This window comes from Pongo abelii, chromosome X (genome assembly GCF_028885655.2).
Source record: "Pongo abelii isolate AG06213 chromosome X, NHGRI_mPonAbe1-v2.0_pri, whole genome shotgun sequence".
Lineage (NCBI taxonomy): Eukaryota > Metazoa > Chordata > Mammalia > Primates > Hominidae > Pongo > Pongo abelii.
The window spans coordinates 68,998,752-69,022,422 of record NC_072008.2 but is presented as its reverse complement, the minus strand read 5'-3'; the positions used below and the strand labels follow the sequence as shown (position 1 = coordinate 69,022,422).

Genomic DNA, 23,671 nt, shown 5'->3' with positions numbered 1-23,671 from the left:
GGGTGACTCCTTGGAGAAACAATTTCTCTCTCCCCTCTCTTCCCAGTACAATCTGAATATCTTCCTGGGTCAACTGGAACAAGTTGCCTTCAGAGTAAGATGCGAATAACCAGGGTGGGGAATTGGTGGTAATTACTGCATCACAACACGTACCAGTCGGTAGAAAGAGAGTGAGGCAGTCCTGCCAGACCTCTTCACTGACATCCTGTATGCACTGAGTGATTCATGTAAGCTGTCTCTAGCAAGTTGGTCTTCAAAGGAAACTTGTTAGCACTTGGCTCAAGGAGTCTGATCAGCTGAGACTGAAATAAACTAAAAATACAGTCTATTTCTTATGACCTTTCCCCAGAAGCAAGGTAGAGGAGGTCTTGGTCTTGAATAAAGTTGTGTCTCAGCTGCCATCTGCTGTGATTTATCAAGCTACCTCAAGAATAGGAGTGAGGTCACAAAGGTTCTGTGACTTTTTAAAGAGTCATAATCAACTATATCATTGGTGATCTCTGGCAGTAGCTTTCTGAGGCTATATCTATAGCTATAAAGATAGTGGGTGCAAAGTATACTTACTTACTTCCCTGGTGTACCGTGGGAAAAATACCAACTCCCAATAGTAGGAAAGACCTTAGTAGAACATAAGTGGGAAATAATTGAGTTGAAGGCTTAGATGTGAAATAGGACAGGTGAGATTTACTGCAGTAATTAGTATCTCATATGTTGGTTAATCTTACTGAGACCTGAGCTTCAGGTACAAAGTCACAAAGCCCACAGGATTGTCAGTTCACAACTTCTTTTGAGATGATCACAACAGCTTCCTACTTGGTTTCCTTGCCTCCAGACTTCTTCCCTTTAGTTTACCCTCTGGCCTACATTAGCTGTTAGTCCAAAGTCATTCATTTAGTTATTTATCGAACATTTACTCTTTGCCAAGAACTTGTCTAGGCAGTAGGGTACAGTAGTGAACAGAACAGAGACAAACTGCTGCCCTCATGGAGCTGACATTCTACAGAGAAGAAACAAATAATAGATGCTACTAGTATCTCTTTCACTGAAAATATTTTCATTCGCGTAGTAGTTTTTTCTTCCAGATTTTCTCTCTTATTTCCAGGCTTTCTCTACTCCTATGGGGGTACATTCTGACTTGTGGCTCTTCTGTAACCTTTGGCAAGTCAGTGTGTGTGCATCAATTTACCCTGAAATGACACCAACTTGCCTTAAAAAGGGAATGTTATGAGAAATCACTAATATTAATGGTGGGAAAAATTTGAGCTACTGCTAAAAATATTTGTTGTTTTTATTCAACAAATATTTATTGAGTACCTACTATGTGTTAGGACCATTCTAGACTTTGGAAATCCAACAGTGAACAAAAAGTCCCTGCCCTCACAGAGATGACATACTAGAGAGGGAGGTAATAAATGACAAATACATCTATAATATATCAGGTAGTATTGATAACTATGAAGGAAAAAAGTTAGGAGTGTAGAGAATGTTGGAGAAGAAGTAGTGATAGTTTTATTTTATATATGGTGTTCAGGTAGGTAAGGATTCTCTGATACAGAGACATTTCATCAGAGACCTGACAGAGATGAGGGAGTAAACATATAAATATCTGGGGGAAGAGCATTCTAGGCAAAGGAAATAACAAACATAAAGTCCCTGAGGCAGAAGAATATCTGGTATATTTAAGAAACAGCAAGGAAATCAATATGACTTGAGGAGACAGAAAAAAGAGTGATAGAAGATAGATACAATAAGAGTTGTACTGGGCTTAGATATTATGTAGGGATTTATAGACCATGGTTAATGTTTGACTTTTACTCTAAGATGGAGAGCCAGTAGACAGTTTTAAATCAAGGAATGATATCATTCTAGATTCTAGATTCTAGTCCCATAGAAGATGCTATGTAGATTGTAGGTTCTAGGGGGACCAAGGCCAAAACATGCAGACCAGCTAGAGGCTGTGGCAGCAATCCAGGCAAGAGGTAACAGGAGCTTGGGGCCAGGGACAGTGGCTCATTCCTATAATCCCAGCACTTTGTGAGGTGGAGGTGGGAGGATTGCTGGAGTCCAGCAGTTGGAAACCAGCCTAGGCAACATAGAAAGACATCGTCTCTACTAAAAAAAATTAAAAAGAAAAAAATTTAGCCAGGCATGGTGGTACACCTGTAGTTCCAGCTACTTGGCAGGCTGAGACAGGAGGATCACTTGGGCCTGGGAGTTGGAGGCTGCAGTGAGCTATGATCACACCACTGCACTCCAGCCTCGATGACAGAGACATTGTCTCAAAAAATAAAAAATAAAATAAAATAAAACAGAGGCTTGGGCCAAGATACAGCAGTGAGAAGTGATTGAATTTGGAGACAATTTTGAAGGAAGAACTCATGGGATTTGATGATGAATCAGGCATGGGATATGAGAGAAAAGGATGCCTCCAAGACTTTTATCCTGAATGACTGTGCTATGTTTTAATGTTTGTGTCTCCTCCAAAATTGGTATTGAACCTTAATCCCAATGCAACAGTATTAAGAATTAATTATTAAGGGGCATTTAAAAGGTAATTAGGCCATGCCATGTGTGTATCTCCTGCTATGTGAGGATACAGCATTCATCACTCCAGATGGCATTTAAGATGCCATCTTGGAAGCAAAGAGAGAGCACTTCTCACCAGACACTGAACCTACTGGCACCTTAATCTTGGTTTTCCAGCCTTCAGAACTGTGATAAGTACATTTCTGTTCTGTACAAAGTATCCAGTCTAGAGTATTTAGTTTTAGCAGCACAAATGCACTAGGATAAAGCGTGTGACTAGAGTCCACACGCTCTTTCCACTATCCTAAACAGCATGGAGACAAGGTTTTGAGTCTGAGTAACTGGGTATATGGTGGTGCAATTAGTAGGGATAGGAAAAACTTGAGAAAGAGCAAGTGCTAGAGGTGGGAAAATGCAAGGGGGTTGTGAGAGAGTGTGAAAGATGAGTTTGTTTTGGGCCATGATGCCTTTAATGTGCTAGCAGGAACACGCAAGTAGAACTGTCAGAGGGCAATTGGAAGTTCTAAATTTGAACTCAGGAAAAAGGTCATGGTACTTGAGATATGAAGTCCCCTACTGCGGGTTCATTAGCCCCTTTTCACACTGCTATAAATAAATACCTGAGACTGGGTAATTTATAAAGAAAAGAGGTTTAATTGGCTCATGGTTCTGCAGGCTGTACAGGAAGCATAGTGGCTTCTGGTTCTGGGGAGGCCTCAGGAAACTTCCAGTCATGGTGGAAGGCAAATGGGGAGTGAGGCACTTCACATGGCCAGAGCATGAGGAAAGTGGGCAGGGGAAGGTGCCACACACTTCTAAGCCATCAGATCTCGTGAGAACTCACTCACTATGGCAACGACAATACCAAGGAGGCTGGTGTTAAACCATTCAGAAGAAACCACCCCCATGATCCAATCACCTCCCACCAGGCCCCACTTCCAACATAAGGGATTACAATTAAACATGAGATTTGGTGGGGACATAGATCCAAGCCGTATCCAGGAGTAAGGGTTTAACTTGTGGAAGAGATCAAGATAACCAAAAGAAAGAAAATAGAAGAGGAATGAGGATAGAAGCCAGGAAAATGGCTTAAAAAAAGGAGAAAGGAACTGGGAAGGAGTCAGAGAAGGAACAGCTGGGGATGCAGGCAGTGAGTCTGCTTATAATAAAGGTCAAGGGAAGAAAGAATGTCAAAAAGGAATATGAATCAATAGTTTTAAATGCTGTAAAACAAATAGAAAATGAGCACTGAGAAGAGCTGTTGGAATCAGCAGCTGGAATTGAGGATGATGTGAAAGAGCCAATTGAGTGGAGTGGTAGGGCGGAATGAGTTTGTTATGGAGAAGTGAAGGTGATGATAAGTAGACTATTCTTTTGAGATATTTGGCAGTGAAAGGGCTGAACATGATGGAACGATGGTACAAGGGAGAATAGGGTCATGGATCGAGGGAAGGGCCTTCAGGCTAGAGAAAAAGGCAGAATATGATAAACGAGTAGTTTTGCTAGCAAATGTTATAAGAACGCAAAGAAGAACAAAATTACTTTGTAGGGGCAGTGAGACTGCAAACCATAACACTACAATAGTAGAGCTAGAAATTACCCTGAGATAGTGGCCAATACCCTCATTGTAACCTTGGTCAACTTAAGACCCAGAGAGGTGGCATGATTTCCCCAAGGTCACATAGCAGGTTAGTGGCAGACCTGAGAGGAGTAGAACCCAGATTTCCCAACTTTCAGATTGTTCTTTTTTCCACCACAAATCTGACTTGGAGCACACCACTGAGGGTCTGCACCTATTTACCCCTCATCTGATAGCTGGTCCAGTGGGCCCTTTCTTGGTCCTCTTCCCATATCTATGATGGCAAAAGTGATGAGGATACTGTGGTATTCCAGATTTTAACTAGGTTGATGGCAGCAGACACATAAAGGAGAGATAGAGAGGAGGATATACCTTTACATATTTCAAAAAATATTCTCTGGTGACTTGCCCAGGGTCTCACAGCTAGGAAGCTCTTCAGAAACCCAATTGCCAGCATGGGGCAGCCTGTGTTACCGCTGCAGGATGCTATCATTGTAATATTAGAGTAAAGGAGTGACATCTGTGTTCAGAGCCCTTATAACATCAAGGAGTGTGAGAAGGGTGGCAGTACTCGAATCTGGGACTTAAAGACGCGGCCAAACGTTGAACCTGAACCAGAATAATCAATTCCCCGAAGAAAAGGGCACTTGCCAGGAAGCAAGATGGCGGGAACGGCTACGGTCAAAGTGTCGCGATAGGAGCTTTCGCCGAGGATCAGGTGACGAGAGTTTGAGCCAGGACCGGGAGGGCAGGGGTAGAAACACGGGTTGGGGCAGGAGGCGTCTAGAGCGGTGGCGGCGGCATCCGGAGTAGCACTGAGATCTTCCGGTGGCGAGAACTGCGGTCATGGATCATATTACGGTACCCAAGGTAAGGAGAAGAGTTAAGCGAGGCTGACAGCTGCGAGCTTCCTCTTGGTGCTCACCTGGGAGCCCAGACACACCTCCTCAGCCTTCTCAGCCTTCTTTGACGCGTCTTTCCTGTGCGGGGTCCCGGGTTCTCTCTCTGGGTCCACACCCCCTTTCAACCAAACACCTCTTCTCAGGATCTGCTTGCGGGCGTCGGCGGCTGGGAAAGAGGTGGTCTGCGCCACTGTCCCCTTACGCGACACCGCCCCCGCTCCTGGTGCACGCCTGTTCTGGCCCTCTGACTCCAGCTCCTCCCTAGCCTTGATCTCACACTCACCCTTATCTCAGCTTTTTATACTAGCCGCACTTGTAACCGCCATTTGCGAATACCCCACATTGCTCTGCCTCTTGCAGAGTTACTTCCTTTATCGAGCGTTTCTTCACCATCCTCTTGGCTCCTCCAGCCACTAACCTTCCCCAGGGACTGCCCAGAAGCCCCACTCTCGCTCCGGCTCCACGGTATGCCTGTGAGGGTTTGTGGGGCCACAGCATCTCTTCAGCCAAAGCTGGGCAATGGAAAAGGAAGGGGAGTGGGGCAGAGTGGATCTGGCCCTGCTCAGCCGGTAGGAGAAACCCAAGAGGTTTATCTAGCCAGTTGTCGCCTGTTTTTAGCCAGTGCCGAGTTAGAGTTACTTCTACTACTTTTTCCTCTCATCTTTCCAGATCCTACTCCCTCCCTTCCCAACGCCAGCCCCTTTCTGTTTCAAATCCACTTCCCTCCTTTCTCCTGTCTGGGGCTGGGGAACAGTGAAAAGTTCACAGCTAATCTGTGGTTATTTTTTCCTGTTGATCATAACACACGTGGTCCAGGCTAATTGAAGTCCTGGTAAAAAATCCAGCGTGTTTTTAATGGAAAGAACATGGATTTTGAAGCCAGAAGACTTGAATTAAAGTGCTGCCCACTGTACCCCCACCAACTACTAGCTAATGATTTTGGACAAATTATTTAACCTCTCTGAGCCTTAGCTTTCCTCACCTACTGATAGAGTTTTTCTCTGTGTCCCCACCCAAATCTCATCTTGTAGCTTCCATAATTCCCACGTGTTGTGGGAGGGACCCGGTGGGAGATGGTTGAATCATGGGGGCAGGGCTTTCCTGTGCTGTTCTTGTGATAGTGAATGGGTCTCATGAGATCTGATGGTTTTAAAAACGGGAGTTTCTCTGCGCAGGCTCTCTCTTTGCCTGCTGCCATCCACGTAAGATGTGACTTGCTCCTCCTTGCCTTCCTCCATAATTGTGAGGTCTCCCCAGCCATGTGGAACTGTTAAGTCCAATAAACCTCTTTGGTAAATTGTCCAGTCTCGGGTATGTCTTTATCAGCAGCGTGAAAACAGACTGATACACCTACCAAATGAGGATAATGAAATTTGCCCGGCTCACTTCACAGGATGGTGGTGGGATTAAATAAGAGGATGTGTGTGAAAGAGTTTTTGTGACTAGTAATGTTTTTCCCACTTTTTAGCATGAGACTTTGATACTGCCTGATGGGCAAAGCACAAACTCCAGCCTTCAACCTTTTTTTCTGACTCCCTCCTCTTCAGGGCCTTTGTCTGTGGAGGATAACCACATCCCGTGTAAAAGCTAGCCAGCCTTGCCTTTTTCTGTGTCCCTTTGTTTCCAGATCATGTCATTTGTACGGGTCCTCTGACATGGTATAAGAAGGTAGTACCATTAAAGGAAAGGAACTTCTGTTGTCCAGACTCCCTCTTCTCCCAACCCACCTAAGCTTGGGCCACGTTACTTGTCTAGTTCAAAATCAGCTCACTTGAATACTCCTTTTTTCTCTCTTTTGACAACTGGGGAAGATGGGGAGGTAGAACTGCACCTGTCCTTGAGTGTTAAAATATTAAAATTCCCCTGTTAGGGATTGAAGCTACAAACTGGGCTGGCTGTATGGAAATTGGAAGGGAGAAGAAACCATTAACGGGCCCATATGAAAATTATAATAGCAGCTAATACGTATAGAATATTTAACGATGTGACAGGCACTGTGTTAGATATTTTACCTGAAATATGCCTTGAATCCTTACAATAACCTATTAGGAGATACTATTATTATTCCCATGTTACAGATGAGGAAACTGAGATCCATAGATGTGGAATACTTGCCTAATAAACAAAGATAGGAGTGCTCAGACTGGTGCTGGGATAGGGTTCATGCTCAAGAAAACTTAAACCTGCATCATGGTCAGACTCCATTTGTACTGCATGGATAGTGTCATTAGTCTTGAAATATAAATAAAAACTCCAAATGAAAACTTGATTCTTTAAACAGAATTAGTATTTGTTTTGGTGCCTGGCAAGGCTGTGAGTGCCCACAGGTGGTATGCTGCTGTGAGTCTGTTTTTTTCTCAGTTTCTAGAAAGGATTAGGGTTGCATTAATGGCTCGGGATTAAAATGGCCTCCCTTTTGTTAACTCACTCTTTCCACGAAAGAGAGAGACATCTGCCTTGTCCATCTCAGGTCAAAGGGATAACTTTGTCAGTGATTAGTTGTGTATGTCAAGTACAAAAGTGACTTTTATTTTTGGCTCTTGCTTGAGTCTTTTTCTTTACTCAGGAAGACTTTTAAAAATTATTGAAGTACAGTACACATAAAGAAAAGTGTATAGATTGGAAGTATTCATTGTGCTATAAACTTATAAACTGGACACACGTGTGCAACCACTACTGAGATTAAAAAAAATAAAAAAACCAAAAAAAAAGAACATTACTAGTAGTCTGCTTCATGCCCGCTTCCAGTCAATACCCCTCCCAAGGGTAAACCACTATACTGACCTCTAACAGGATACATTCATTTTACTCTCTTGTTGTACTTAATATAAATGGATTAATACATTCTCTTTTGTGTTTGACTTCCTTTGCTCAACATTGTTTGAAAGATTTATCCATATTATTTCTTGAAGTTATAGATCATTCTCATTGCTATATTACGTTTTGTTAACATGCCACATGTGATTTATCCATTCTTCTGTTGATGGGGAATTTCCAGTTTCTGCCTTTTACCAATAGTACATTTTGACAGATTTAAATATACATTTTTGTTGGTATATGCCATTGGAGTGGAATTTCTGGGTCATAGACTATGCATATGTTCATCTAGACACTACCAATTTTACATTCCCACGACCTATGTATGAGAACAGATCTATCTTTCTAAGATATAGCTTAGGGTTCAACAACCATTTTTGGAGCGTCTCAGACCTGCCCTAAAGTTTGGTGACTCTCCTATCTGAATCAGAATTTGTTCTATGTATTTTTCCCTACCCTCATTACATCTGTGTCAGTTGGCACCCAGAATTCTTAATTACTTTTCTTTCCTGGAATGGAACCTTAATAATAAGGTTTTATGCAATTAACATTTATTGAACTTCAACTGGTTTGACAATTTGCTGTGGTTTAAGAGTGCATACTTTGGAGCCAGGCTGTCTGAAATAAAATTTCAACTCTGCTACTTAACTAGCTTTGTGATTTTGGCAAATATGTAATCTCTTTTGCCTCAGTTTCTTCATCTATAAGACGGTGTTGAAAATAGTACCTATCTCACAGGGTTGTTATAAGAATTAAATAAGTTAGTATCTGTAAAGTGCTTAGAACAATGTCTGGCACATGGTAGATGCTTAATTTAGCTACCTGTTACTATCATTATCATTATTAATTATTATATGCAGAATATCACATTGGGAGTCAAGGATACATAACTGGATATAGATATGGCAACTGCCCTCTGGGATCTCTTAATCAACTAAGGTGATGAGATGCCAAGCATAAGGTCCAAAAATGAAAGAGACTGAAAAATATGTCTATTCTGTCTTGTGATCTGATGGGAGCAGCCTGACAGGCAGGGAGAAGCTCTTCCAAGTTTACAGCCTCTTAGACCTCAGTAACTACTCTAGAGAATAGTGTTATGTGTTTAATTCATGCATCTCTTTAATCAAGGACAAGGATAATTTAGTCAAAAATCTGTTTTCTGGACTCTCCTTCACATAAGTAATTGCTAGCTCATTAAGGAATGTTTTAACACAAAAAAGTAATTTCTACATTTGTGTGGGTAGAAAAAAAATACAGTGAAAGATTTTATAGATTGTAAAGGACTTTGAATGTTACACTGAGGAATTTGAACTTGTAAATAGCCAAGGAGCTACCAAAGCTTTATAAGTCTAGAAATGGAAAAGTTAGAAAGGACCTTTTAAAAGATTATCTAAATGAGGAATGGGGATGAAGTTTCTTTTTGGAATGATGAAAATGTTCTAAAATTACATTGTGATGATGGTTGTACAACTCCAAATTTACTAAAACTAATTGAATTGTATACTTAAAAGAGTGAATTTGTCTGGGCCTGGTTGGCTCAAGCCTGTAATCCCAACATTTTGGGAGCCCCAGATGGGAGGATCACTTGAGCCCAGGAGTTTGAGACCAGTCTGGGTGACATAGTGAAACCTCATCTGTACAAAAAATTAAAAAAAAATTAGCTGGGTGTGGTGGCTTGCACCTGTGGTCTCAGCTATTGGAGAGGCTGAGGGGGGGATGGCTTGAATCTGGGAGGTCGAGGCTGCAGTGAGCTCTGATAGTGCCACTTCACTCTGGCCTAGGTGACAGAGTGACACCCTGTTTCAAAAAAAAGGGTGAATTTTATGGTATGTAAATTATAGTTCAATAAAGCTGCTAATAAACAAGTTAATTAATAAATAAAGATCATCTAGTGATGGTCCAAGCCTCTCATTTCACAGATGTGAAAACAGTCTCAGAGAGCTAGAGTTTTTTATCCAAGGTCAAACATCTAGCAAGTAGCAGAGGTAGCATTGTCTTTTAATTGTTTAGTATGCATAGCTTGTTCAGACTATAATAAACTGTGGAGTTATCACAGAAACAACATCCAAAATAATTGGAGTGCCAGATGGGTACAGAATGCTATCCTGGATAGTAATAATAAAAAATAATAACACTTTGTAGTATGTTAATAACACTTTGTAACACTTTGTAGTACCACACAGGAGATTACAATTTGTATGAAGCTTTCTTAAAAGCAGATAATTTTTGCCTTTACTTCCAGGAAACTAAGGCCAAATGTTCAGTCATGTTAACTGCATTAGCCCTTGTACTTAGCATAATTGCTTCCTCCCACTCTTCATGGCTTTGGTTTTCATTCTAATAACCTATTTGGTGATCTGTCTTTTATTATAAACAACCTGAAATGCATTTAGACAAGAAGCAGGGTCAAAATAAAGAAACATAAAACTGGGTAAAGAAGTGTTTTTCATTATGAAGGAAATGAGATTTCTAGAGGTGAGAATTGTGCTCCCCTTCCAGTTCCCAAAATTGCAAATCCAGTTGGCTTCACTGTGATCCTTCCAGTCTAGGAAATAGTGTGATATAATGGAAAAAGCATGGACAAAGCTGGATTTGAATTCATTCTATATTATTTATTAGCTCTGAGTTCTTGGGCAATCACTTAAACACTCTGAGTCTGTTGGGACTATGATGAAGATTAAGATAAGGTATGATGAAGGCCTGGCACATTATAAGTGCTCTATAACTGTGTGTTTTTTCCTCTCTCCATCAGAGCCAAACAATAGTAGAGGCTTTAGTATACATTAGTCATGGGAGGTCTCAAAGATCAGCCTGTCTCAGGGAGATTTGCCTGAGCATCCAGAAAGGCTCTTGGTACTACATTGCAAGGAAAGAGGCTACCTAGGAAGCCCTGGTAGCAGTGGTCTGTCATTTTAGACACTGTTTTATAGGCATTGGAATAATTTTCCTCACCACCAAAACCCACTCCTTCAACCTCACTTTGTACTTGGGAAACCCCAACTAAGCAGTTACTCCTAGAAACCACTGGGATTTGTTTTAGGGTTGTGTCTTTTTAGATATCATTTTCTGTTTTTTTTTGTGGTAAAATACTTAAGTGCTTTAGAGAGATGTTTTGCTAAGTTCTAAAGACATTTTCATCATTTGAGACACCAATACTAAACAGAGAGTTAGGAGACCTGAATTCTGGCCCCACTTCTGATACTGACATGCTATGTGACCTTAGACTGTCTTTGTACCTCTCTAGGCTTCACTTTCTTCATCAGTAAAATAATATTTAACCTTTATAGAGCAATTGCTATGTGCCAGGTACTATTCTAAGTGCTTTACATAAGTATTACATATTTATATGCTAATTTAACCCATGCATCAATACTATTATCTTCATTTTAAATATAAAGAAAGCATCCAGAAAGCTTAAGTAACTTGCCCAGAGCTGGAAATATGAAGCCAAACAGTCTGTGACCCAAGTTTGTGCTCTTTAACCATGTACTATAGTGCCTCAATAAAATGAGCTGAGTGGATATACCAGCATTTCCTAAACTATGTTCCTGATGAACACGAGTCCCACAAGATAATTTGTTTTAAAAAAAATGATTCTAAGGTAAAATATATTAACACCACAAACACTGTGGAGATTCATAGTGAATGTTCACCTATTAAAGGCTCCGAGAAGCCCTGCAATAAACCTGCTTATGTTTGTTTCACCCAGTGTTCCCCTATGCATGTGTGTATGTGCCTATTAACATCTGTGGAACTAGGATTCATAGAACATGCCTTAAGAAATGCTGGTATCAATCTGGAAGGTTCATTCTAACTCTTGAGTGCTTTCAGCATTTAAAAATGATAGATGTGGGGACCGCAAGATGCAGGATTCATTTCCAAGTCTGAAATTTGCTTTAGTTGGAGGGACATGGAAAAGTAGGGTGTGGAGAGGCATAAGTTCAAGGCTAGTCTGGATTGTATTTTTAACACTTACCTTCAATGACCTTGTACATTTTGACACAAAAGTATTCCACCATTCCCCTTCCTTCCTCCTGTTACATATTTTCTCACTTATTACTTTAAAGAAGAGACCTAAATTAGAGAGGCTTGTCATGAAAGCCTGCCATTTTTAATACATACAGGGCACAGCAGTTGTTTTCATGACAAATGCTCTCTGCTGTTGGAGGCAATGACACAAGGGGCAGGACTTGCTTGGGACATGGGTGTGACTGATGAATATCATTACACTGGTTGGTATTCTAGAGCCAAGTGTCACTTATTTTATTTATTATTGCAGTGCATCTAAGTTGTTACCAATAATTGTGGCAAATCATGACAGTAGATAGATTCAGAGACCTCTGAAGTACATCTGATTTCCTCTCTTCCTCCCTTCCTAGAAGGGAAATGAGAAAAACAAACAAACAAATGTGGATTATGGTTCACAGCTTCTCCAAGAGCAAAGTTCTTATAAATGTCAGAGTGCTCTATCTACAGCTCAGGAGTGGAGAAATAACAAAACAATTGGGTGGCCTGCCTGGGAATTAAAATCTGTACCGTACCTAGTTGTGGTCAGCCTCTTTTCTCTCCTTTTCTCTCTTTTTTCGTCTTTCTCTGTCTCCTTCTCTTTACTCTCCCTCTCTTCTCCTTTTTCTTCTCTCTCCTCCTGCCTCCTTTCCTCTCTCCTCCCTTCTCTTTTACCTTCCCTCTGGCATCCCCTTCTCTCCCCTTCCTTTTTGTCTTTTCCTTCTCTCTCCCCCCAATCTCTCTCTCTCTTTCTCTCTTCCCCTCACACCCAACCCCACACACATATTCTGTGAGACCTCAGTTTCTGCCAGGTAAAAGCACTACGGGTAGAGGAACCCTCTTATAACACTGTGTCAGAAACAGATGGGGCCCTGGTGCCCATGAGTAGAAAGAGGGGAGGGTCTGAGTAACTGCAAGTCTCCTAGAAGGTCCTACCTACTAATAGGCACAGGATTCCTGCCTTGGGGAGACATACTATATAGGAAGTCCAGCCTGGATATCAATAATTTTCCCCTTCCTTCAGGCTTCCTCAAAGACTGTTCTCCAAGTGTCATACAGCACTCTTTGTACTTGCATAATGTAGCCTTTTGGTAGGTAGTGCCCTTGAGCCTTAGCAGGAATTTCTTCTGAGTGGCCAGTTTTTCCTCTTGTTGAGCATCTCCTACCATTCAGGACTGCACAAGGATCTCTGGGACAGTCAGGAGAAAGCTAAAGATGCTTTGTTTTTTTCAATTCCTACTACTCATCCCTTGACCATTTTTTTCCCATGAAGTGTGACTTCTTTTCCTGAGTGTGAGTGAGTGAGGCCCTGTGCAGTTGACACTGATGTTTTTCTTTTAATCTAATCACAATACACTTTGTCTAGCAAGGGCAAGCCTAGTTTCTTTCTTTCCTTTTTTGAGACAAGGCCTTGCTCTGTCGCCTGGGCTAGAGTGCAGTGGCATGAACTTGGCTCACTGCAGCCTCAACTTCCCAGGCTTAAGCAATCCTTCCCACTACAGCCTTCTGAGTGGCTGGGACCACAAGAGCGTGGCCCCACACATGGCTAATTTTTTTAACATTTTTTTTTTTTTGTAGATATGAGGTCTCATTATGTTGCCGAGGCTGGTCTTGAACTACTGGGCCCAAGCAATCCTCCTGCTTGGGCCTCCCAAAGTTCTGGGATTACAGGTGAAAGCCACTGTACCTGGCCCTTTTTGACTTTTAGTTGGCTGAAATGATGACATGCTTTCACCAAACTATTTCTATCATGTTTACATATCCTTCTGCATTGAGATTAGCACAATGCCTCTCTGCAGCTTCCCCATCAGGTAAGGAAATGGTTTATACCCATGGTTCTCTTGCTGTAGTTCTTTGCAGCTTTTCCCATGAGTATTTTCCATGGTGGTAGGGGGAGTGTTCCACTTATTCTGTGCCTGAAGGTTCCTGTGAGTTCTTTTTCCCCTCTCATCCCCATGTGGGTTTTTGGTTTTAAAGTGCCCCCTGAATTCTGAGAGTTCTTTTTCATTTATCTTACACTGGTCCCTCTGGCTTTTCACTTAACTGTTTAATCCTTTTCTGGCCTTGTCCCACCTTGCTCCCTCCTTTCTATAGCTGGCCCCTTGTAGCTGACTTCACTTGCCTCTTCTTCTCCAGCCACCCTTTAGCCACCTTCTATATTATCAAAAGACAAAATTACAAGAAAATTTAGTTATAGATCTAATTCATGAATTGGGGAAACTCCATTCTACAAAATAGAATGAGTGTTCCCACTGGGTATTGACAGAACGGTGTATTTTGTAAGGTGGGAACCAGAAAACAGAATAGAAGAAAAATAATTAGTTAACATGAGGTTACTTCAGGTTACTTTTTTTTTGTCAGGGGGAAAACAGAGAAGACTTCCTTATTAAGCTGATTCAGGTAGATTGGAGTCTCGTGTTTTCAGGAAAAACTGGTCCGTTTGGGGATCTGTATGTTTCTTTAAAGTTTCAGTTTGATTATGAGACATTTAACTTGAGTGACTTCCTATTGGTTTGGTCTGTCCTCTTGGGACCAAGTGCAGGAGCTCTGTCCAAAACAGTGGTCTCTGATGTGATTAGGACCTTTGTCCCCACCACATCTCAAGTTGAATTGTAGTCCCCAATGTTGAAGACGGGGCCTAGTGAGAGGTAATTGGATCATGGGGATGGACTTCTCATGAATGGTTTAGCACTATCCTTCTGGTGCTGTCCTCATGATAGTGAGTGAATTATGAGATCTGGTTGTTTAAAAGTATGTGGCACCTCACCGCCTACCCTTGCTCTTGCTTTGCCATGTTGAGATGCCTGCTCTCCCTTCACCTTCCACCATGGTTATAAGCTTCCTGAGGTCTCCCAAGAAGCTGTGCAGATACCACCACCATTCTTCCTTTAAAGCCTTCAAAACTGTGAGCCAATTAAACCTTTTGTCTTTATAAATTACCCAGTCCCAGTTATTCCTTTATAGCAATGCAAGAACAGCCTAATACAGAAAATTGATACCGAGGAGTGGGGCATTACTATAAAGACGCCTGAAAATCTGGAAGCGGCTTTGGAACTGGATCACAGGCAGAGGTTGGAAGAGTTTGGAGAGCTCAGAGGAAGACAGGAAGATGAGGGAAAGTTTGGACCTTCCTAGAGACTGGTTAAATGGTTGTGAACAAAATGCTGATAGTGATATGGACAATGAAGTCCAGGCTGATGAGGTCTCAGATGGAAACAGGGAACTTACTGGGAACTAGAGCAATAGTCACATGTGTTATGCCTTAGCAAAGAACTTGGCTGGATTGTGTCCATGCCCTAGGGATCCATGGAAGTTTGAACTTGAGAATGATGATTTAGTGTATCTGGCATGAAAAAAATTCTAATCAGCAAAGTGTGCAAGAATGGCATGGCTGCTTCTAACTGCCTATGCTCAGATGCACGAGCAATGAAATGTCCTAAGGTTGGAACTTATATTTCAGGGTATAAAAATTTGGAAAATTTGAAGCCTGGCTATGTGGTAGAAAAGAAAAGCACATTTTCAGAAGAATAATTCAAATGGGTTACTAAGCAACCACTTGCTGGATAAATTTGCATAACTAAAAGTGAGGCAAATAGTGATAGCCAAGACAATGGGAAAAAGACCTCAAAGGCATTTCAGAGACCTTAATGGCAGCCCCTCCCATCACAGACCCAGAGACTTAGGAGGAAGAATAGTTTTGTGGGTCAGGCCAGAGGCCCTGCAGCCCTGGGCATCCTTAAGACACTGGTTCTCAAATCTGAGCTACTCTGGCTCCAGCCTTGGCACAAAGGGGCCCAGATATAGCTCAGATTCTACCTCCAAAGAGTTCAAGCCATAAGCCTTGGTGGCTTCCACATGGTGTTAAGCTTGCAGGGGCACAGATTGCAAAAGAGGAAGCTTGGGGGCCTCTGCCTATATTTCAGAAGATGTATGAAAATGCCTGGGTAGCCTGGCAGAAGCCTGCTACAGGGGTGGAGCCCTCACAGAGAACCTCTACTAGGGCAGTATGGAGGAGAAATGTAGGGTTGGAGCCTACACACAGAGTCTCCACCAGGGCACTACCTAGTGGAGCAGTCAGAAGGAGGCCACCACCTTCTAGACCACAGAATGGTAGATCCACTGTTAGTTTGCACCCTGCACCTGAAAAACCTGGAGGCATTCACCTACAACCTGTGGGAGCAGCTGCAGGGTCTGAACAATGCAAAACCACAGGGGCAGAGATGCAGAAGGCCTTCAGAGTCCATCCCTCACAGCAGTGTGCCCTGGATGTGGGACATGGAGTCAAAGGATATTATTTACTTAGGAGTTTTAAGTTTTAATGACTGCCCTGCTGGGTTTCTTACTTACATGGGGCCTATAACTCCTTTCTTTTGGCTGATTTTTCCCTTTTGGAATGGAAATGTTTACCCAATGCTTATAACCCCATTGTATCTTGGAAGTAACTAACTTGTTTTTGATTTTACAGGCTAGAAAGTAGAAGGAACTTACCTTGTTTCAGATGAGATTTTGGACTTTTGAGTTAATGCTGGGATGAGTTAAGACTTTCTGGGGACGATTGGGAAGGCATGATTGTATTTTCCAATGTGAGTAGAATGTGAGATTTGGGGGACCAGGGGCAGAATGAGATGGTTTGGATCTGTCCCCACCAAACCTCATGTTGAATTATAATCTTCGGTGTTGGAGGTGGGGACTGGTAGGAGGTGATTGGATGATGGGGGTGCATCTCTCATAAGTGGTTTAGTACCATCCTTCTGGTACTGTTCTCTTGATAGTGAGTGAGTTCTAATGAAATCTGGTCATTTGAAAGTGTGTGGCTCCTTCCCCCCATTTTACTTCTTCTCTCGCAGTGTGAGTGCCTGCTCCCTCTTCACCTTCCACCATGATTGTGAGTTTCCTGAGGCCTCCCTAGAAGCTGAGTACATGCCAACATCATGCTTACTGTACAGCCTGCAGAACCATGAGCCAAATTATATAATTATATAATATATAATAAATTATATATGTATAATAATATACATAATTTCTGATTTTGGTTTTATATATCATATATATAATTTTTGGTTTTGGAATTATATATATAATTATAAATTATATCATATATATAATACTGTCTCCAATAATTTTGTTAAAATATATCTATATCTATCTATATATCTAATCTATATTTATATGCCTCCAGCAAGGATGGCTCTATGCTGGAAATGAATGCCTTCCTAGCTTGTACATGAAAATAAGACTTCTTGGGATTGGAAAACAGTTTTAAGAATGACTTTGCAGGACAGAATCCTAGGGGCAGGTGATCAAATGAGATCTTTTTTCTTTGAAGCATAACTGCACTGTGTTGTAGTAAGGACTAAAATGAAATATAACATGTAAAGCTCAATACTTGGTGTATAGTAACTTCTCTATTTTGTTATTGTAGTTGTTGTTGTTTCTGTATTTAAGGGTGAACCTTGCAACCTACCCCTGGAAAATAAGAGGATGAATGGGATGAATGTGGTTCTCATCCTTGGCTGCATACTAGAATCATCTGGGGAACTTTTTCACTCTTGAGATCATTTATGTTAGAATATCTAGGGTGGGACCAAAGAATCAGTATTTCTTAGACTTCTCCAATTCCAATATTCAGCTAAGAGGGACAGCCATTGCCCTAAATTTGTTGTTGTTTTTTAAAAATAATTCCGTATCTCAAAATAATAAGAGCTATCTATGACAAACCCACAGCCAATATCATACTGAATGGGCAAAAACTGGAAGCATTCCCTTTGAAAACTGGCACAAGACAGGGATGCCCTCTCTCACCACTCCTATTCAACATAGTGTTGGAAGTTCTGGCCAGGGCAATCAGGCAGGAGAAGGAAATAAAGGGTATTCAGTTAGGGAAAGAGGAAGTCAAATTGTCCCTGTTTGCAGATGACATGATTATATATCTAGAAAACTCCATCATATCAGCCCAAAATCTCCTTAAGCTGATAGGCAACTTCAGCAAAATATCCGGATACAAAATCAATGTGCAAAAATCACAAGCATTCTTAAACACCAATAACAGACAAAACAGAGAGCCAACTCATGAGTGATCTCCCATTCACAATTGCTTCAAAGAAAATAAAATACCTAGGAATCCAGCTTACAAGGGATGTGAAGGACCTCTTCAAGGAGAACTACAAACCACTGCTCAATGAAATAAAAGAGGATACAAACAAATGAAAGAACATTCCATGCCCATGGATAGGAAGAATCAATATCGTGAAAATGGCCATACTGCCCAAGGTAATTTATAGATTCAATGCCATCCCCATCAAGCTACCAACTACTTTCTTCACAGAATTGGAAAAACTACTGTAAAGTTCATATGGACCCAAAAAAGAGCCCGCATTGCCAAATCAATCCTAAGCCAAAAGAACAAAGCTGGAGGCATCACACTACCTGACTTCAAACTATACTACAAGGCTACAGTAACCAAAACAGCGTGGTACTGGTACCAAAACAGAGATATAGACCAATGGAACAGAACAGAGCCCTCAGAAATAATGCCGCATATCTACAACCATCTGATCTTTGACAAACCTGACAAAAACAAGCAATGGGGAAAGGATTCCCTATTTAATAAATGGTGCTTGGAAAAATGGCTAGCCATATGTAGAAAGCTGCAACTGGATCCCTTCCTTACACCTTATACAAAAATTAATTCAAGATGGATTAAAGACTTAAGTGTTAGACCTAAAACCATAAAAACCCTAGAAGAAAACCCAGGCAATACCATTCAGGACATAGGCATGGTCAAGGACTGTGTGTCTAAAATACCAAAAGCAATGGCAACAAAAGCCAAAATTGACAAATGAGATCTAATTAAACTAAAGAGCTTCTGCACAGCAAAAGAAACTACCATCAGAGTGAACAGACAACCTACAGAATGGGAGAAAATTTTTGCAATCTACTCATCTGACAAAGGGCTAATATCCAGAATCTACAATGAACTCCAACAAATTTACAAGAAAAACACAACCCCATCGAAAAGTGGACGAAGGATATGAACAGACACTTCTCAAAGGAAGACATTTATGCAGCCAAAAGGCACGTGAAAAAATGCTCATCATCACTGGCCATCAGAGAAATGCAAATCGTTTTAAACCACAATAAGATACCATCTCACACCAGTTAGAATGGTGATCATTAAAAAGTAAGGAAACAACAGGTGCTGGAGAGGATGTGGAGAAATAGGAACAATTTTACACTGTTGGTGGGACTGTAAACTAGTTCAACCATTGTGGAAGTCAGTGTGGTGATTCCTCAGGGATCTAGAACTAGAAATACCATTTGGCCCAGCCATCCCATTACTGGGTATATACCCAAAGGACTATAAATCATGCTGCTATAAAGACACATGCACACATATGTTTATTGTGGCACTATTCACAATAGCAAAGACTTGGAACCAATCCAGATGTCCAACAATGATAGACTGGATTAAGAAAATGTGGCACATATACACCATGGAATACTTTGCAGCCGTAAAAAATGATGAGTTCATGTCCTTTGTAGGGACATGGATGAAGCTGGAAACCATCATTCTCAGCAAACTATCCCAAGGACAAAAAACTGAACACTGCATGTTGTCACTCATAGGTGGGAATTGAACAATGAGAACACATGGACACAGGAAGGGGAACATCACACACCAGGGCCTGTTGTAGGGTGGGGGGACGGGGGAGGGATAGCATTAGGAGGTATACCTAATGTTAAATGACGAGTTAATGGGTGCAGCACACCAACATGGCACATGTATACATATGCACACCAACATGGCACATGTATACATATGTAACATATGTGCACATGTACCCTAAAACTTAAAGTATAATATGAAAAAATAATTCCAGATCAATGTATTTTTCCATGTCCTTAATTTTTCTCAAATAAAAATTTTATTTAGATGAAGTTTGGATTAATTCAGTGGTTCTCAGCAATCGCTACACAATAGAATCACCCATGGAGCTTAAAAGATTTAAATGCCTCACCTCAGACCAATTAAGTTAACCTTTGAGGGTGGAGCCCGAATTTGTTTTTTTAAATCTCCCCTGGCATATAGCCCAGGTAATACCACTGGTTTAACTGAAGGAAGGTTTGTGTTGTGAGGCTAAGTCACTGCAGAGTTTAATTGCTACAGCCATAACATAATTATTTAATGGAAATCTGAAATGTGTGAGCATTTCTGGATAACGCTATTCTGCAATAATCATCTCTTGTGGTTTACAAAGTGAAGTCAGACACACATTCATTTGGTGTTTGCAATAACCTCAGTGGCAGGCATAATTGGGAAACTGGCACAGTGCAGTGAAGTCAGTTCCCTGGTTTAACTGAAAGGAGGTTTGTTTTTGTGAGGCTAAGCCACTGATGTTATCTGTAGGTTTTTTGTAGATGTTATTTATCAAGTTGAGGAAATGCCCCTCTGTTCCTAGTTTGCTGAGAGGTTTTTATCATTAATGGGGATTGGATTTTGTCAAATGCTTTTCTGCATCTAGTGGTATGACACTGTGATTTTTTTTTCCTTTTTAGTTCGTTGATGTAATGGATTACATTAATTGATTTTTAAATGTTGAACCAACATAACATACCTGGAATAAACCCACTTGGTTGTAGTGTATAATTATTTTTATACATTGTTGGATTCAATTTACTAATTGTTATGGGATGAATTGTGTCCCCTAAAAAGTTCATATGTTGAAGTTCTAACCTCCCATACCTCAGAATATGACTTTTTTTGAGATGGGGACTTTACAGAGGTAATCAAGTTAAAATGATGTCATTAGGGTGAGCCCTAACCCAATGTGACTGGGTTATAAGGAGAAATTTGGACACAGGCATGCATATTGGGAAGCTGATGTGAAAAGACAGAGGGAGAAGATGTCTATCTATAAGCCAAGGGGAGAGGACTGGGTTAGATCCTACCCTCACATCTTTCAGAAGGAATCGGTTCTGCTGACACCTTGATTTTGGTTGTCTGGACTTCAGAACTGTGAGGTAATAAATTTCTCTTGCTTAAGCTGCCCAGTTTCTGGTACTTTGTTATGGCAACCCTAGCAAACTAATACACCAATATTTTGTTGAGGATATTTGCCTGTATATTCGTGAAAAATATTAGTCTGTACTTTTCCTTTCTAGTAATGTATTTTCTGGTTTTGGAATTAGGGTAATGCTGGCCTTATAGAATGAGTTAGGAAGTATTCTGTCTGCTTCTATTTTGAAGAGATGGTAGATAATTGCTATAATTTTTTTGTTAATTGTTTGGTGGAATTCACCACTGAAACCATCTGGACCTAAACCTTTCTGTTTTAGAAGATTGCTAATTTTGGGTTTTGTTTCTCTAATAGATATGGCCCACTCAGATGATCTGTTTCTCCTTGTATGAGTTTTGGTAGACTGTGTCTTTTGATGTATTGGTCCATTTCACCTAGATTATCAAATTTGTGGACAAACAATTATTCATAATATTGTTTATTATTATTATTATTATTATTATTATACTTTAGGTTTTATGGTACATGTGCACAATGTGCAGGTAAGTTACATATGTATACATGTGCCATGCTGGTGCGCTGCACCCACTAACTCGTCATCTAGCATTAGGTATATCTCCCAATGCTATCCCTCCCCCCTCCCCCCACCCCACAACAGTCCCCGAAGTGTGATGTTCCCCTTCCTGTGTCCATGTGCTCTCATTGTTCAATTCCCACCTATGAGTGAGAATATGCGGTGTTTGGTTTGTTGTTCTTGCGATAGTTTACTGAGAATGATGATTTCCAATTTCATCCATGTCCCTACAAAGGACATGAACTCATCATTTTTTATGGCTGCATAGTATTCCATGGTGTATATGTGCCACATTTTCTTAATCCAGTCTATCATTGTTGGACATTTGGGTTGGTTCCAAGTCTTTGCTATTGTGAATAATGCCTCAATAAACATGCGTGTGCATGTGTCTTTATAGCAGCATGATTTATAGTCCTTTGGGTATATACCCAGTAATGGGATGGCTGGGTCGAATGGAATTTCTAGCTCTAGATCCCTGAGGAATCACCACACTGACATCCACAAGGGTTGAACTAGTTTACAGTCCCACCAACAGTGTAAAATTGTTCCTATTTCTCCACATCCTCTCCAGCACCTGTTGTTTCCTTACTTTTTAATGATCACCATTCTAACTGGTGTGAGATGGTATCTTATTGTGGTTTAAAACGATTTGCATTTCTCTGATGGCCAGTGATGGTGAGCATTTTTTCATGTGTTTTTTGGCTGCATAAATGTCTTCTTTTGAGAAGTGTCTGTTCATGTCCTTCGCCCACTTTTTGATGGGGTTGTTTGTTTTTTTCTTGTAAATTTGTTGGGGTTCATTGTAGATTCTGGATATTAGCCCTTTGTCAGATGAGTAGGTTGGGAAAATTTTCTCCCATTTTGTAGGTTGCCTGTTCACTCTGATGGTAGTTTCCTTTGCTGTGCCGAAGCTCTTTAGTTTAATTAGATCTCATTTGTCAATTTTGGCTTTTGTTGCCATTGCTTTTGGTGTTTTAGACATGAAGTCCTTGCCCATGCCTATGTCCTGAATGGTAATGCCTAGGTTTTCTTCTAGGGTTTTTATGGTTTTAGGTCTAACATTTAAGTCTTTAATCCATCTTGAATTGATTTTTGTATAAAGTGTAAGGAAGGGATCCAGTTTCAGCTTTCCCCATATGGCTAGCCAGTTTTCCCAGCACCATTTATTAAATAGGGAATCCTTTCCCCATTGCTTGTTTTTCTCAGGTTTGTCAAAGATCAGATAGTTGTAGATATGTGGCATTATTTCTGATGGCTGTGTTCTGTTCCATTGATCTATATCTCTGTTTTGGTACCAGTACCATGCTGTTTTGGTTACTGTAGCCTTGTAGTATAGTTTGAAGTCAGGTAGTGTGATGCCTCCAGCTTTGTTCTTTTGGCTTGGGATTGACTTGGCGATGTGGGCTCTTTTTTGGTTCCATATGAACTTTAAAGTAGTTTTTTCCAATTCTGTGAAGAAAGTCATTGGTAGCTTGATGGGGATTGCATTGAATCTGTAAATTACCTTGGGAAGGATGGCCATTTTCACGATATTGATTCTTCCTACCCATGAGTATGGAATGTTCTTCCATTTGTTTGTATCCTCTTTTATTTCATTGATCAGTGGTTTGTAGTTCTCCTTGAAGAGGTCCTTCACATCCCTTGTAAGTTGGATTCCTAGGTATTTTATTCTCTTTGAAGCAATTGTGAATGGGAGTTCACTCATGATTTGGGTCTCTGTTTGTCTGTTATTGATGTATAAGAATGCTTGTGATTTTTGTACATTGATTTTGTATCCTGAGACTTTGCTGAAGTTGCTTATAAGCTTAAGGAGATTTTGGGCTGAGACAGTGGGGTTTTCTAGATATACTATCATGTCATCTGCAAACAGGGACAATTTGACTTCCTCTTTTCCTAATTGAATACCCTTGATTTCCTTCTCCTGCCTAATTGCCCTGGCCAGAACTTCCAACACTATGTTGAATAGAAGTGGTGAGAGAGGGCATCCCTGTCTTGTGCCAGTTTTCAAAGGGAATGCTTCCAGTTTTTGCCCATTCAGTATGATATTAGCTGTGGGTTTGTCATAGATAGCTCTTATTATTTTGAGATAAGTCCCATCAATACCTAATTTATTGAGAGTTTTTAGCATGAAGGGTTGTTGAATTTTGTTAAAGGCCTTTTCTGCATCTATTGCGATAATCATGTGGTTTTTGTCTTTGGTTCTGTTTATATGCTGGATTACATTTATTGATTTGTGTATATTGAACCAGCC

At 40.8% G+C, this 23,671-nt stretch overlaps 1 protein-coding gene across 4 annotated transcripts in view; it reads left to right on the top strand.

Annotated features, from left to right (window-relative positions):
- The first annotated feature begins 4,819 nt into the window (after nucleotides 1-4,819).
- MTMR8 (myotubularin related protein 8) overlaps nucleotides 4,820-23,671 on the top strand; it is a 131,974-nt gene continuing 113,122 nt past the window's right edge. For 2 of the 4 annotated variants that reach the window (XM_054544654.2, XM_002831730.5), the window contains exon 1: nucleotides 4,823-4,975. In XM_054544654.2, the coding sequence (XP_054400629.1) occupies nucleotides 4,952-4,975 (24 nt within the window). In that variant the 5' untranslated portion in view covers nucleotides 4,823-4,951. Of the gene's footprint in view, nucleotides 4,976-23,671 lie in introns of all 4 variants that reach the window. The other 2 variants (XM_063721109.1, XM_063721108.1) reach the window with 2 other exon arrangements.